The 14,358-nt window shown below is 41.9% G+C and overlaps 1 protein-coding gene across 9 annotated transcripts in view; it reads right to left on the reverse strand.

The window, feature by feature from the left end:
* Slc8a1 (solute carrier family 8 member A1) overlaps window positions 1-14,358 on the reverse strand; it is a 265,639-nt gene that overhangs the window by 36,247 nt on the left and 215,034 nt on the right. For all 9 annotated transcript variants that reach the window (XM_035445539.1, XM_035445538.1, XM_035445536.1 and 6 more), the window contains 2 exons: window positions 11,705-11,835; window positions 7,729-7,828 (listed from right to left, as the gene is read on the reverse strand). In XM_035445539.1, the coding sequence (XP_035301430.1) occupies window positions 7,729-7,828; window positions 11,705-11,835 (231 nt within the window). The remainder of the gene's footprint in view (window positions 1-7,728; window positions 7,829-11,704; window positions 11,836-14,358) is intronic.

A 14,358-nucleotide genomic window follows, 5' to 3' on the forward strand; every position in this document is an offset into this window, starting at 1 on the left:
GTCTGAGCTTAAACAATCAACCTTACATCTAGGATCAGACATAACACAGCCCCAAAGTCATAGAGTCACTTTGAAAGCCTCCTGGCTTCTTCAGGATGGGATCAAATCTGGAGCCTCTGGAAATCCAGGAATCAATCTAGCCTTTTTGCTTTTTTAATAATTTATTTATTTTTATTTTATCTGCATTGGTGTTTTACCTGCATGTATATCTGTGTGAGGGTGTCAGGTCCCCTGGAACTGGAGATACAGTTTAGAGCTGCCATGTGGAATTGAGCCCAGGTCCTCTGGAAGAGGAATTAACTGCTGGAGCCATCTCTACAGGCTCATCTAGTTTGTTTTGAAGATTGACTTTTCTTTCCAGGCATTCGGTACATGTGTTTTAGGCTTGCATGTTCTTTTCCAAAACCCCAACTTCATGACTCTGTATCTGAGACCAAAAGACTTATTCCTTACTAAATTTCCTTTTCCTGTATCACTTCATCTGACTTGGTACAAAAGGAGTCACACATGGTCAATCTTGACACTTGCTGGGTATAGACTTGAAAAGACATGCTTCCATAAGTCAGTTGTCCTTTTACACTGTGTGACACCAAACAGCTAGGTCACCATCTGAGCCTCAGGGTGTTCAGTTGTACTGGTCAAAGTACAGCAGTGATGAGCAGAGGCAATGAGTACCAAGCCTCGTACTTGTAGGACACAACCAAATAAATGAGAACAATATTCAAGCAGAGTAAGGCGCCCTTTAACTTGCTGGCCTTCGCTATACTTTATTCAAGACAAACAATTGTACCAACCCTATCTCATGAAACTAGTTTCTTTGATTTTTAGACAACGAATATTTAAAAACTTAAGATATTTAAGATTTTGGACAAAGGATATTTAAGAATCTTCACAGTGTATGAGAAATAAGTAAAAATGATGAGTCCCCTTTTCTAATTGTCATATTGTCCCACTGAGGTTGTGTCAAACCTGAACAAGCAGGATCCTTTTTAACGACGTAGGTTGGATTTGGAGGTGACCCAGAGTCAGCACATGATGTAATGAGAATATCCTCATGGTGTTATTTGATGACGGGGGGCGGGGGGCCGGCAGGATTCTGGGAAGAGCTCTGCTTAGACCAGATTGCCTGGAAATCCCTTGAAACTCATTTGAGGTTCTACTTTTATTATTTAGGACTTCTGGAGTGGGCCAGTCTTCAGGCTGACAATTATTTAAGTCAACTACTGTCTGGGGGCACTGCTGAGTTGGCAGCTTTGGAAATAAAACAGTTTGTTTTCATTGAGAACCCTCCTAATCAACCCAGCATCCATAGGTAAAGTACTGGAAACAGAAGCATCCCCTACCCTGTGTCAGTCTCCAGGTGCATTTGGCTATCTCCTGATGTGATCCATCCATTGTGACCTGTATTTAGGGTGGGTAAAGCTGCTACTTGAGCTAAACTGGGCTTATATTGAATGCTTTCTCTCATACAGTAAAGTTTCTGCTGGTCCAGTTAGGGACACTTTTTCATCTTTATCATCTCAGTTTCCTCTGAGGCTAACCCAGAGGAATTAACCATTCCCCCATTCTTTCCCTTCTGGGAGGAGAGAGATGGAGTGTATGCTACTATTCTGAACCTATAATATGGTCAAGCCAGGTGGGTGGGAAGGGTATGTTTTTCCATGACCCTAAATCAGGTAGGATTCAAAGCACAATGTTACCATGGAATAACGGTAGGAATAGGGTACTCACTGAGTGGGTTCCCAGGTCTCAGTATGGGATGGTACCTTAGTGTTAGCCTGTTTTTGAACTTTTATTCCTCTATTAATGAGACTCAAAGTCAGAATATGCCCACAGGTTTGAGATCTCTCTCTCTCTCTCTCTCTCTCTCTCTCTCTCTCTCTCTCTGTGTGTGTGTGTATGTGTTTCTTTTCATTGTGAAATGCCAGTTGGTGTTATGTAAGATATACAAAATTATTGCTAAAAACGGATTTCAGAAAACTCTTTACTTTTGGATTTTTTAAAGTTATCAGTGAAATAAAGGCTAATAGGTTACACTTCTTAAAAAAAAGTCACAGATTACTAGGCAGTAGAAGCCCGTGGGTGTGAGCAGTAAAACAAATGCTTCCCTCCATTCTTTTGGGAATTGAGCATCCTCCCCAAAGAGCTGTGAACTAGACTGTAAAGAGACAGGTATTGTGGAAAACACTTTCTACTTCAAGCTGTGGTTCCCATACTCAGACAGTGCCTCATGTACCACTGTATGCAGGTATTGTGCATACCCATGTCTGTGTATGCCTGCATCTCTCTCTCTCTCTCTCTCTCTCTCTCTCTCTCTCTCTCTCTGTGTGTGTGTGTGTGTGTGTGTGTGTGTGTGTGTGTGTGTGTGTGTGTGTGTGTGCCTGCATCTCTCTATGTACGTATGCCTGCATCTCCATGTGTGTAGGGAGCCGGTTCCTGCATTATCCATTACAATAATGGTGCCTGAAGACACCAAGATGTAAATTACTTCAACAGGCGCTGGGTAATCTCCATTCCTTTGATCTCTGCCTATCCCGTGGCTCATTTGGCCTGAGGAGCTAAAGCCATTCATAGGGTAACACGTCCCAGGCGGCTTGTCAGCCTTTTTAAGGGATGGGTTTCTTAGTTCAGTGTCTCCGCTCTGGTAAGATGCATTAAAGCTTGTCTGCAGAAGGATCCGAGTGTCCTGCGTGTATTTCTTGCTGGCGAGAAAATACAGCGTGTGCGGGACACATGTGTCTGTGTATGCCTGCTTCAATGTGCTTCTGTATGTTACTGCATCTCTCTGTGTGTATGCCTGCATCTCTGTGTGTCTGTGCATGCCTGTGGTGTCTGTCTGTGTGCCTGTGTATGGATTCATATGTTTGTGTGTACTGATATGTAGGCTTTTGTTTATTTATTGTGTTTGGGAGTATGTACTTACTGAATGCCCATCTGCACCTATACACATGTTCTATGTGTTTCCTTGTGCATATGTATATTTTTTGTGTATATGCACTCAGGCCCCAGGCACTGCCAGTGAGTTCATAATTCACAACAACGGAGAACCTTCTTAGCTGACCTATACTTCAGCACTGCCCCTTGCCAGTGTGCTTCTTGAGTGAGTTACAGCATTTTTCTGAGCTCAGTATTCTTGTACATAAAATGTCATGTTCACTACTCCCATGAAACCAGAAGTCTGACTAATAAGTTTTCAGTCATCTTCATATTAGCATTAGGTTGAACTACTATACATGTAAAAAACTTTGCTGTATTTTCTTTTAGAATCTTCAATATATATTAGTTACTTCTCAGATACCCAATTTTGGTGCCCGAATTTAGAGCTAAAAGCATGCATTGCCCCAACTAATACTGTGCTGAGTTCATGAATTAGGCACATTTTTCTCCACCTTACATAGGAGGGAACAGGGATGGGTGTGCATGTGTGCATGTGAAATAATCTGCTGAGTCACCCCGGGAGTTTTTGAAGGGCAGAGTCACAACCCCCCATCTGTCTGCAAGGCTGGCCTCACTCTGACTTCCCACACCCTTCCGTAGCCAGAGGCTGAAGCCATGAATGACATGGAGGCTGTGGAAATGACATGAGCATCCTAGTGGTCCATAGCCAGGTTATATTTGCTGATAGTCCCCCATATCTACTGACAGTTGATTCTTAAGGTCAACCTAAAAGTGCTGCTTTGTGTGGGGGCAGTGTAAGGAAGAAAGAAGAATTGGGGGCGGCTCTCAAATTGGATAGGTAACAAGTGCTAGCTTCATTGAGAAGTGCATGTGTGGACACATTGGAAAAGCATCTGGTGGGATTGGGCTTGCCTGGAAATGCTTTGACAGCCTTTTAACTGCTGCACAAGACTGCTTCTGGTCTTCTACCAGGAAACAACTGAAGGAGAATTGCTGGAACATGACCGTCTAATCCCTTCCTAATCTCCAGAGTCTCTTCAGTCCTTCAGCTCTTCAAATACACAATTTTTCAGAACTTGGTGAGCAGACACATTATGGCCAGAGAAACCCTAGGTACTGAGCTGTGCAGTTCAAGCAAAGTGGGAAGAACATTATCAGCTGGTTGCTTTGAAAGGAGTTTTGATATAGTTAATGAAAAAAAAAAAAAAACAGTGAGAAGCCAAATCCCATTTACAAAATTATCGCTTTTGTTTAGCAAGACACATAGATTTAATTTTGCACAGAAAATTGCTTGGGAAAACGGGCTCTCAGCAGAGCCCTTCAAAGACAATTTAATATTTTTAATAAGGAAAATCTTTCTGATTCTCAACTATTTAGCCATGAAATCTTAAAAATCCAATGAAAGTCTGCCTTCAATAAAAGCTGCTTTACAAATTTTATTGTCAGTTTAACAACCTGAGAATATTAACATTCCCTAGGCAGTTAAATTCAGTTATAATTACAAACATTGCACTTTGAAAACTGTCTTTCATGTAATTCAATGTAATTTAGTGCCTATAAACTATGTGTTTATTTTTTTCAGATCTTCCTTACCTCAAAATTGTAAATAAGGTCAATTAACCCAGGAAAAGGCAAGTTTCTAAACATTGTCTCTTTCTAAGCAGTCATCTAAAAACACATACACACAGGAAAAATACACATATTCACATATAAATTTCCCATTATGTTTGGAAGATTTTGCACATCCTTGACTAACTGTTTTTCAAAAGATTTGGAGCTGGGTAAGTTGTCACACATCTGCAATGTACTTGGAAGGATGCAAAGCCTCAGGCTACAGAGTGAGTTCAAGGCTAGGGTGGGCAAGTTATTAAGATACCACCTCAAAGTTTAAAAAACTTAAGTCTAGGATAAAACTTTGAGTGGTAGAGAGCTCACCTAGCATAAGTAAAACCCTGTGTGTGCAATCTTCAGTACAAAAAAAAAAAAAAAAAAAAAAAAGGACAGCTGGAGTTAAAACTCATGGAATGATTACAGCCTGGTATCAGGAGAAGTGACAAGGCTAGCTGTCCATGGAACAGGGTGGTAACAATTCTTTTTATACTGAAACTTCTTTATTTCTTAAGGACAGTCACTAGAATATGGAGTCCTTTTCAGCAGATCACAGCTCAAGATAACGGCTGTGGAGATGGGTCAACTGTAAAGTACTGAGTGGCAAGTGTGAGGTTTGGAGTTCAGTACACAGTTCCCACATGCAAAGCTGGGGATAGTGGTGTGTGCTTGTAACAATGGAACCAGTGGGGCAGAGACAGAAGCATCCCAGGGGTTTGCTAGTCTAGCTGAATCAGTGAGATCCATGGAGGTTCAGTGAGAGACCTTGCTTCAAAAAAATTAGGTGGAGGGTGATTAAGGAAGACATTAGACATGAACCTTTGGCCTTCAAGTATGCTCATGCATGTGCACACATCTACACACACACAGTCTTCTAGAGCTGAACTGTTTCCCTGGAACTATGCAGATTCTCCCATCTACCCAGAAAAGACAACTAATAAGTGCTTCATGGGAATCTGAAAGGATTTCTTCAGTGTCTACAATCCCATTTCCAGCTCTTTTAATGAAGAAAATACCAGCCTCTTTATACTTGTTTCACTGCATGCCTGAGCACCACATGCGTGGCTTTGGCATTATCCATAGCATAGTCTCCCTCACTGTTTAACACTGCACTGTGTCGTTAGCTTAGAGCAGTCTTAAGGTATTTGGCACACTTGCTAAATGTTACTAAAACATGTACAAACATGAAGCCACTCTGTTGCTAGGAAAGCAAACCTGCCCTTAAATGTTCTATTGATGGAATCATGTTGGTCACCTGCACACTCCCTGTCTCCCTCCACAGCCTCAGTGTTCTCTATCCAATGCTTGTGATCAGATACACGTGAACTATGTGTCTTCCTTACTCTCTCCTCTACTAGAAAAGTAAGCTCCTATACTAGAATTTGAGCAGGAGTAGAGTTGTCTATTCCGTTTACCCCAACAAGAGCAATGACAGACACAGACATACCATGAATAGGTAACCAGCACAGAGCTAGTACACAAATGCTTAAACATCCACAACAGAAGGAGAGCCAGAATCTGTTGGAAATGCTTCAACATAGTGTTACGTTGTTTTTCATGTTGCAGTCTGAGTGCCTCAAAGCTCTGCAACAACTTGGTCATTTCTGATACGTCACTTCCTAATACGTCATCAGTGTTAGTTTCTGCTCAGTTCTTCTGTGTCATAGAGAAGTATGCTCCTGTCTCCAATGCTCATCTTAGATTTATAGAAAAACATAAGCCACCCAGGGGGGTATTTCCCTCTCCTTCTATTACCACTGACATGTAAATGTTAAATCCACCCTCCAAATAGTATTCTGCTTTGTAGTGCTCTTAAATTCCCATTGTATACTTGACTGCAAGAAACCACAGCATGGCTACAGCCAGCACTAATAATAAACAGCTACACTTTTTTTCTAAACCACTCTTTGTTCCCACAGCACTTGGGAGATCTGTCCAAGTGTTCTGTGGCAGATTGGAAAGAGGAGGCTGTGACAGAAGCCACAGCATAATTGCTAGTGATGATGCTGTTGCCATATTTTACAGCTAGGGAATCACTTGATGCTTAGAAACCCCTAGCTCTGTTGAGTGGCTGCAGTGAGATAAGCCTGTGGGTACTTGGGAGAAAGAACTAGTGTAAGTGTAGTAAAGAGCTGAAAAAGAAGGCAAAAATGCAAGGTAGTGTTCCTTCTGTGAATGTCAGTGACTATGTTGTGGCCAGGCATGTCTCAGCCCCAAACCACGGAGGCCAAAAGGTTTGGCCTGAGTTGGGGAGCATGGACTTGGAAACTCCTAGCAACCCAATGGTGATAAAGACCAAACAAAGGCATCTTGTCATCTTTAGAGAGCACTCAGTTCCATGCTGCAAAACTGGAGTCTCTTGTTTATTCCACATCTTCCTGGCTGTTTCCTAACTGTGCTTTCCTGGCCAGGAGGCCGTTTGTCTCTCCTCCAGTCGACCCCTCTGCCTGGCTGCTCCTAACTCACATGTACTCACTCGTCCTGCACACCTAGCCCCTGCCCTGGTGCAGGCCTATTCAAATGCTTAGTTCTGTAGAGATGCAAACTAGAAGGCATTCCACTGAGGCTATGCCACTCAATAGCAGATTAGCTAGCATCTGCAATACAACTGTACACCTGAGCTGAACCTGAACTGGAGGTTTGGACCTCCAGATATTCCTTAATGGAATTTTCCTGGCTCCTGACATGATTCCCTCTGTCCCTGCATACAGTGAGAGTGGACAAGACTCAACAGCAAAGGAAGTGCTGCACACTTTCTTTATTTCATGCCCTCATGTCTGTTTTGTGGGATATTCTTAAAGAAAACCCTGCACTTTCTTTGTAGAAGAAGAATCAAAATGTGCTTCAGTTTGTACTGAAGAGCCAGTGTGAATGCTTACAATGTTCAATGCCCTGAAAGGGGTTGTGAAATGATGCAAACAGTGGTGAAAATATCTTCATGTCTTCCTTTCCGTTCCCGAATTTGCTCCTTTTTGACCATCACTTGGCCAATGTGTGCTGTTTTCCGGGTTCCAGACAAAAACCCCACAATTGATTAAACAGAAAATTAAAACACAAATGTGTTCAAATTCATCCTGTCTACCCTCCAAGAGAATGATAAATGGATACAGGCGACAGATAAGCTCGTTTCTCTTAATTTTGCCAGATGTGCTTTGCCAGTGGCAGACCAGGAAAACTCAGCCAAGACTGGCCCTCCCCACCTCACAGGGTACAGACACTCACCAGCGCTGACAGTGATGGCTTCAATGAATTGTTCCCTCCAGCTGTTTGTTCCCACCACAAGGGCCAGGTTTGTCTTCTTAATGAGTTTGTCCACAGTGCTCTAGAAAGGGGCAAAGGGATAAGACAATAACTTCTGGGGTTGTGAAGGCCTCAGGAAATCTAAAACCTTGTTTGGAAGCCTCGGGGTTCTATAAGAGGGTAGCAGATGTCAAGCTTAGAAGAAAGATATCCACATCAAACAATGTTAGGATTATGCAAACAATTGTGCTCCTCAGAAACATTCTGAAATGGAAACTTCTTCCCAGAGTAGTCTAGCCTCCTTTACAGCTAATGGCCAATCAGGAGCAGCTACATTGTTTGCAACAGCAGCTTGTGAAAGGCCACCAGCACCCCTCAACTGCAATGTGAACTTGATTCCCTTTAGCTTGTCTGTCGCATGTGGTCTGTAAATGAATCAATATTGGCCCTGTTCAGTATTTAGTGTCTGTGAACACCTGAAAGAGGCAGATCTAAATTGGAAGTATTGCTATATTTTTATCAGTAAAATGTAGCCAGGTAGCAGGGTTTCAAGCAGGTTGCTTGCTGTATGATCATCAACAAATAGATAATTTGGTGGTGAGGGTGTGGGGAGCAGAGAAGACACTTAACTTTTCAGCTTGCTAATATTCAGGCAATTCTATTCTCTCTACTGCTGTTACATCAGGAATACATTAGACAAGCAAAAGTCAACACCTGTGGCTTGGGGCACACTGCTAATAACCTTGCATCACATTACCATACTTTAATAGCACTGAGGTGCATGCCCCTTCTTTTACTTTACAACTTATTAGGCAATTAGTTTTGTGCAATGAGCACCCTGCAACTTTCTAAATTTGCTTAATAAAACAACAGGACTTGCTAAGCGGTCACAAGAAAACTAAGTAAGCCATACAGTCAAAGCACTACCACAAATCATGGCAACTACAGGGAGAAGGGACATTTCCAGGGCACCGAGGCTGCTCCTCCCAGAGAAACTACTGCACCAACTAGTCTACCACACACCCACACTTACTGTCAGAGCATCTTCCAATTTCCACTAATTGCAAAGAGGCAGAAAACACACATTATTTGCCTTAGGTAATGACTTGTACATGTTCAATGCAGGATACTACACTATGGTTTGAGAGAGCTAACCATCTTGGGTGAGCAGGAATTAAGAAAATAGGATCTAAGGGTTTGTGGGAGAGGCCAAAAGCAATTTATAATATCAAGTATGTTAGTTCAAAAGGAGTCATTGGAAAGAAAACAAACATGAAAGGATCCATGTCCAACTAGCTCACTCTGTATCTGCAACATTATTCTTGGTCAGCTAGTAAGGCCTTGGGTAGGGGGTGGTGACTGCTCAGCTTCTTGCCTGGATCCAGAACTGCTAGTGTCTCTGATAACAGTTCTAGCAGTCGCTGTTGTTTGGCATGATAAATTGAAAGACATGGTAGGCATCTGTCTTTTCTCTCTCAACTCAGCCACATCTCACACAGTACTCTATGCATCTTGGCGAATGCCAATTCACAGCGCCGTGTGGAATGTAAGAAGAAATGACCTCAGTTTTTCCTACATGGAGTGGAAACTTTCAGCATATCTCTCCAAAGAGGACAGAACACACTGTGCTGCAGCCAAGGCTGAGGACTTCCTCATCCAAGAGATAAGCAGTTGAACATGGCTCCAGTAGCTGAACACAGACTTCCCCATCAAATGACTGCTAAAGATCAAACTTTTAAGAGAAACTAAACTTATCTGTTATTGATGTGGAAAAACACAAGTATATATTAAAACATAGAAAATTTTAATTTCTACCAGAGGGGCAGAGCCAATTTTTTTCCCAAGGGCTAACGTTGTGCCTGTGTGGTTTGGTTCCTTCATTTATGTGAGAAAGGGGAGTGAATCAAGATGGATTAAAGTTCAGGCAATATTTCCTATATTCATCTGGAGAGTTCGTAAATTGGTACTGATATTCAAGATATGATGAACACCTAACCCTTGACAGTGGGCATTTGTAAAGCCACACTCTTAGCATGACAGGTGAGAAGTCACCTAGCTCATGCTGTTCTAGAGCTCAGAAGAAGTTTGCAAGTTCCATTCTAGAAAAAAAACACAATTCCTAAATGAAGAAATCCAAAGGTGATACTACTGCACTTGGAAAGTGTGCTCCAAGATATCCTTTAGGTGTTAAGGTTAACAATGATACGACTGTGTTTGTAAACTTCAGGGTACGATTCAAAGGTATTCTAGAAAGTTAAAAAAAAATCAGGCAAGTGGAGTTATGTAAAGAAGCTGGAGACTAGGGAGGCTTTCCAATTCTGGATTGTGGCAGCTTACAAGAGAGAGCTCTGTGTGACCAATACTTTTATTTTATTTTATTTTTGCCAGGAAGAGTTATCTAACCCCACTGCTTTTGGAAGAAGCTACTACCATTGCTTTTTCCAAGCAGGTGCATAGGAAAGCAAGCCTGAGCATCCCCTAAGGTAAAGAGTGCACATTCTCTATAAAAAGGGCCATCTCTGTTGTGGCAAGTGACATTTAACCCTTTGATTCCCACTGAAAAAAAAGTTGGAGTAGAAAAAGTGAAATTTAAACACATGGACCCAGAGTAATGGAGTGGGCTATAGAAATAGACAGGCTGAGATCCAGGGGAGACTACATGAACTTATGCATGCTCCCTTCATGTGCTCAGTGAGCCAGGCTCAAGGCTATGCCATGCTGGCCTCTGACGGCAGGATGGATCCTGAAATCTTCATTCCACTGTTTACCTCTCTTTCTAGGGGTGTGCGTGGAAAAAAGCACTAATAGATAGATACTTAGTGGCCCGAAGAAGGTTTAAATGTGTTTTTATCTTTTAAAAATTCTAATTTGATTGCAAAGACACCTTTTTACATACTACCTCTCAGGTATGTCAGTGGGGATTAGATTTAATGAACTAACACAAGGAAAAGAGGCAACTATTACTAAAGATCCACATAGGATTCTGAGGCTTCTATATTAGCCTGATTTTCTATGGGTTTTTTTTTTTTTTTTGGTGGTTTGAATAGGCATCATCTACTTTTGAAAAATATGTAAAGAAAACACTGTTCTGCTCTTGGTTTGTAATTCTGGATATTACAAGAAGGGATACATAGACTCTTAGCCATTGTACAACTCAAGTTGGCTCAACTATCCAAGTATCCTTAGATACTAAGGATCTGGCTAAGAAAAGCTGTGTGGAGAGATGGGATGGGTGGGGAGGATTGGAGCAGAACAGTGGGTTAGGAGGGACACACAGGAAGTTTCATCTCAAGCCTGAAGCTCATCTCTGTATATCTAACTCATAAAAGAATGACTTCCATTACTGGGGAAATTTTAAATCTAGGCTGAGGATGTAGCTCAGTGGTACAGTGCTTGCCTGACACAGGAGAATCTCTGGGTTTAATGCCAAGTAACACAAAAAGAAAAAGAAAGAAGAAGAATAAAGTAGAGAATCCAATCTTATCAGCTCATGAATAAACTGTATAGTTGAAGATATTGTATCTTCCGTAGGCAGTGCTAAATAGTTCTCAGATCTGAATAGCTTAGATAAAAATGACCATTCTCCCAAATAATAGCCTTGAATTTCCACATGGCAAATGTTTGCCTTCTAATAAATTCATCAGGCTTTTTCTAATGCACAAGAATCTCTCAAAATCTACTTTCGTAACCTCCTTTCAGATGAAACCCTTCCTTCTGGGGGCCTTCTCTGTCACAGTGCATATCATCACCTGCTGGACTCTGGTTCTGATGCTGTTTACTTGGATTTGCTTGGATTTCTTGGTTCTCTGCTAACTACACAATTTCAAATGGGATCTGACAGCCTATTAGTGAATGAGCCTATACATGAAGTCCAGGGTCTCCAAAAGGTTCTTACAGCACAGACCACACCGAACCACCTTGAGCAAACTGATGGGTCAGGCAGTGTTGATAGACATACCTTGAATTCGTAAGACTCTTCGATGATCACCTCCAGCTTGGTGTGCTCTCCCAGGATGGGGCGCCCCATTTCTGCAATGCGCCTCTCCTCCTCCTCTTTGCTAGTCAGTGGCTGCTTGTCATCATACTCCTCTGGGAAAGGGAAGGCAAGAGTGTGAACAATATTTATGAGCCCCAGGATCCTGCTATAAGAAAAGCAGGGAGGAAGGATGCCCTATGGACAGATTAAAAGTCTCTTGAGTGAGATAGTGAGGCTGAGGGAAGAAGGAGACAGAGCTTGGCCGACAGGGCAATGCCACACTGAAGCAGCAGATGATGGAAATACAGTACAGTCTCATTCATGTAAAAGCATGGATGGAGAAAAGCCATGTTCAGGGTCTGTTACTGAGGAAGACCCTGCAGCACACTGTCTGTGCCGAGGGACTCATCCAGCTGTTCTATGTGAACTTGGCCAGTTTAGTGGTCTGCACACATTTTTTTTCCAGAAAAAGGCAAATTTCCAGGGAAATGCAATTAAAAATCTTAAAGTAACCCTGAGGGATGTGAGAGTTTGGTCTTCTCCTTTCTCTTTTCCAGAGGCATCAGAAAATGCCACAGGAGGGCAGAGAGACATGGAAGGGAAATTTTGATCTTAGCTTCACACTTGCCAAGAGTCCTTGTCACAGGTTCAGCTCCAAAACATCCATTTTATGTTTCCCTGAGATGGCTGGGCCCCAAGTGCATACTCTCTGGTGCAGAGGTGAAATGTATTAGGAGAGCCTTGACCATGTTAATCTTAAAGCAAACAGAGAGGGCGAGGGTGAGGCCTTTGGGGAGCTAATCTCTGTGTGAGCATGATTATTTCCAGAACCACCAAGTAGCTCTCATTCTAGGAGAGGTGGGGGTGGAGGGTGCTCATAAATGAGTCTATAGATGAGGAGGAGCTCACAAAGTTGTCTCTGAATGGAGGTCATTGGGATAAATCCCAGACTGAAAAGGCCAAGCATATGTGGAGGGCAAACACTTGTCCTGTAATCACCCTTGTCCTTTAGGTCCAGGATGCTGGGAAATGATAGGCTACTTCCTCAGAGCCAAGCAAAGCATTCATATCCAGGGAGGCAGTGGTGTTGCTATGGAAAAACCTCCATTCCAAGGCCCCCACCTCCAGGATATCTGGGCAATTGCCTGTAAGTGGAGTCTGTTGTCTGAGTCATCCAGGCTGAGAAGGGCTGACCTTTTTGTTCAGGCTTTCTGACCTGCCTTTTGCATCAGCTTCAGCAGGGGCTCATACCTTCTATTTCCGGGAAAGAGCTGTAGCTTCTCCTCTGCTCTGGGAGCCTGCTATAGTTGGTTGTATTTATTAATCTAGCAATTGTCAAGGGGTGGGTTTTTGGTTAGCAGTCTCCTGTGAGGACTGGGGTTGGGAGATAGAGGTGTTGGAAGCATGGCTAATACCTACAGTTTCATTTGTTGGAAGTAATGGAAGGCAAAACCAGAATGCAGCTGCTGAGACATTTTTTGCATGTATTTAATAATGTATACTAAAACAATTCATTTTAAATCTCCAGTGGTCTGTAATTCTACCAAATCAAAGGAAAACAAAAATGGGTTATTTGGCCTGTTGAGAAGTGTTGAACATAAGCAAGGCAAAGCAGAGAAAAACGCAGATTAACTGTAAGGATGGTAAGGGATTTTTATAAGGATCGGGAAGTTGTAAATCAAGGGTGGGTGGACACATGTGAAGTCGATTTACCTAGTGTTCAAATCAATCATCGCTTGGTTCTCACTGCTTCCTGATCTTTGGACCAAGGACAATGTCACTGGTCATTCAAGTTGAGTTTGTGTCTTTGTACAAATCTCTGACATTCACTGAATAATAATGACTTCCCCCAAGAGAAATATTGCCTCTTAGATATATATTTGAAATGCAAATCTATGTGTGGGAGAATATTGTGGCCATCATTTCTGCGATTTAACATAGAAACAATAAGTTGCTTAGAATGGGACTTGAGCTAGTTTAGGTAGAAAACAGAGAGTGGTTAGGGAGGAAATGTAACGGACTGGGATTGTTCAGGGAAGCATCTCACAGAAAGAAATGGATCCAGAACATGGTGCCAAATACATGGGCATGGCAGGAAAAGAAACAAAATCATCTTATGAATGAAAAAGTGCCCCCCATAATCCTTCAGTCTTTCTTTCAGCAACAAGTACATAGCTTGATGCACCCAGGTCAGGTCTATTACTGCTTCCCAGTATCTGGCATTCTTTCATTTAGGATCAAGCAGTTTACAGGCATAGAATACTTGACTAGGCAGAATTTAATGACATTCTTTTCATTGTTAAAAAATCCTTATTTTCTTCTTATGGCAAAATCTTAATAGTTTTTTTAATTAATTAAAAGACAAAGTAATTTAAAAAAATCACAGTATGTAAATTATAATTTGCTTAATATTTAACCTTAACAAAAATCTCTTCAGAAGCTGAAGTATGGATACCTCATCTTAACAGTATTGATTTTAATATAAATGAATGCTAGGGAAGATGTTTCTGCGTCTTACTATACTCTTACTCTAAAGCATGGGCTGACCCATCATGCAACTACCCAGAAATGTTCCTACATCTTCATTTAGATATATTAAAGGCTTATCTTCCCTTAGTATAGCAACTGACAACTGG

This window comes from Cricetulus griseus, chromosome 5, assembly GCF_003668045.3.
Source record: "Cricetulus griseus strain 17A/GY chromosome 5, alternate assembly CriGri-PICRH-1.0, whole genome shotgun sequence".
In the NCBI taxonomy this organism is placed as follows: Eukaryota; Metazoa; Chordata; class Mammalia; order Rodentia; family Cricetidae; genus Cricetulus; species Cricetulus griseus.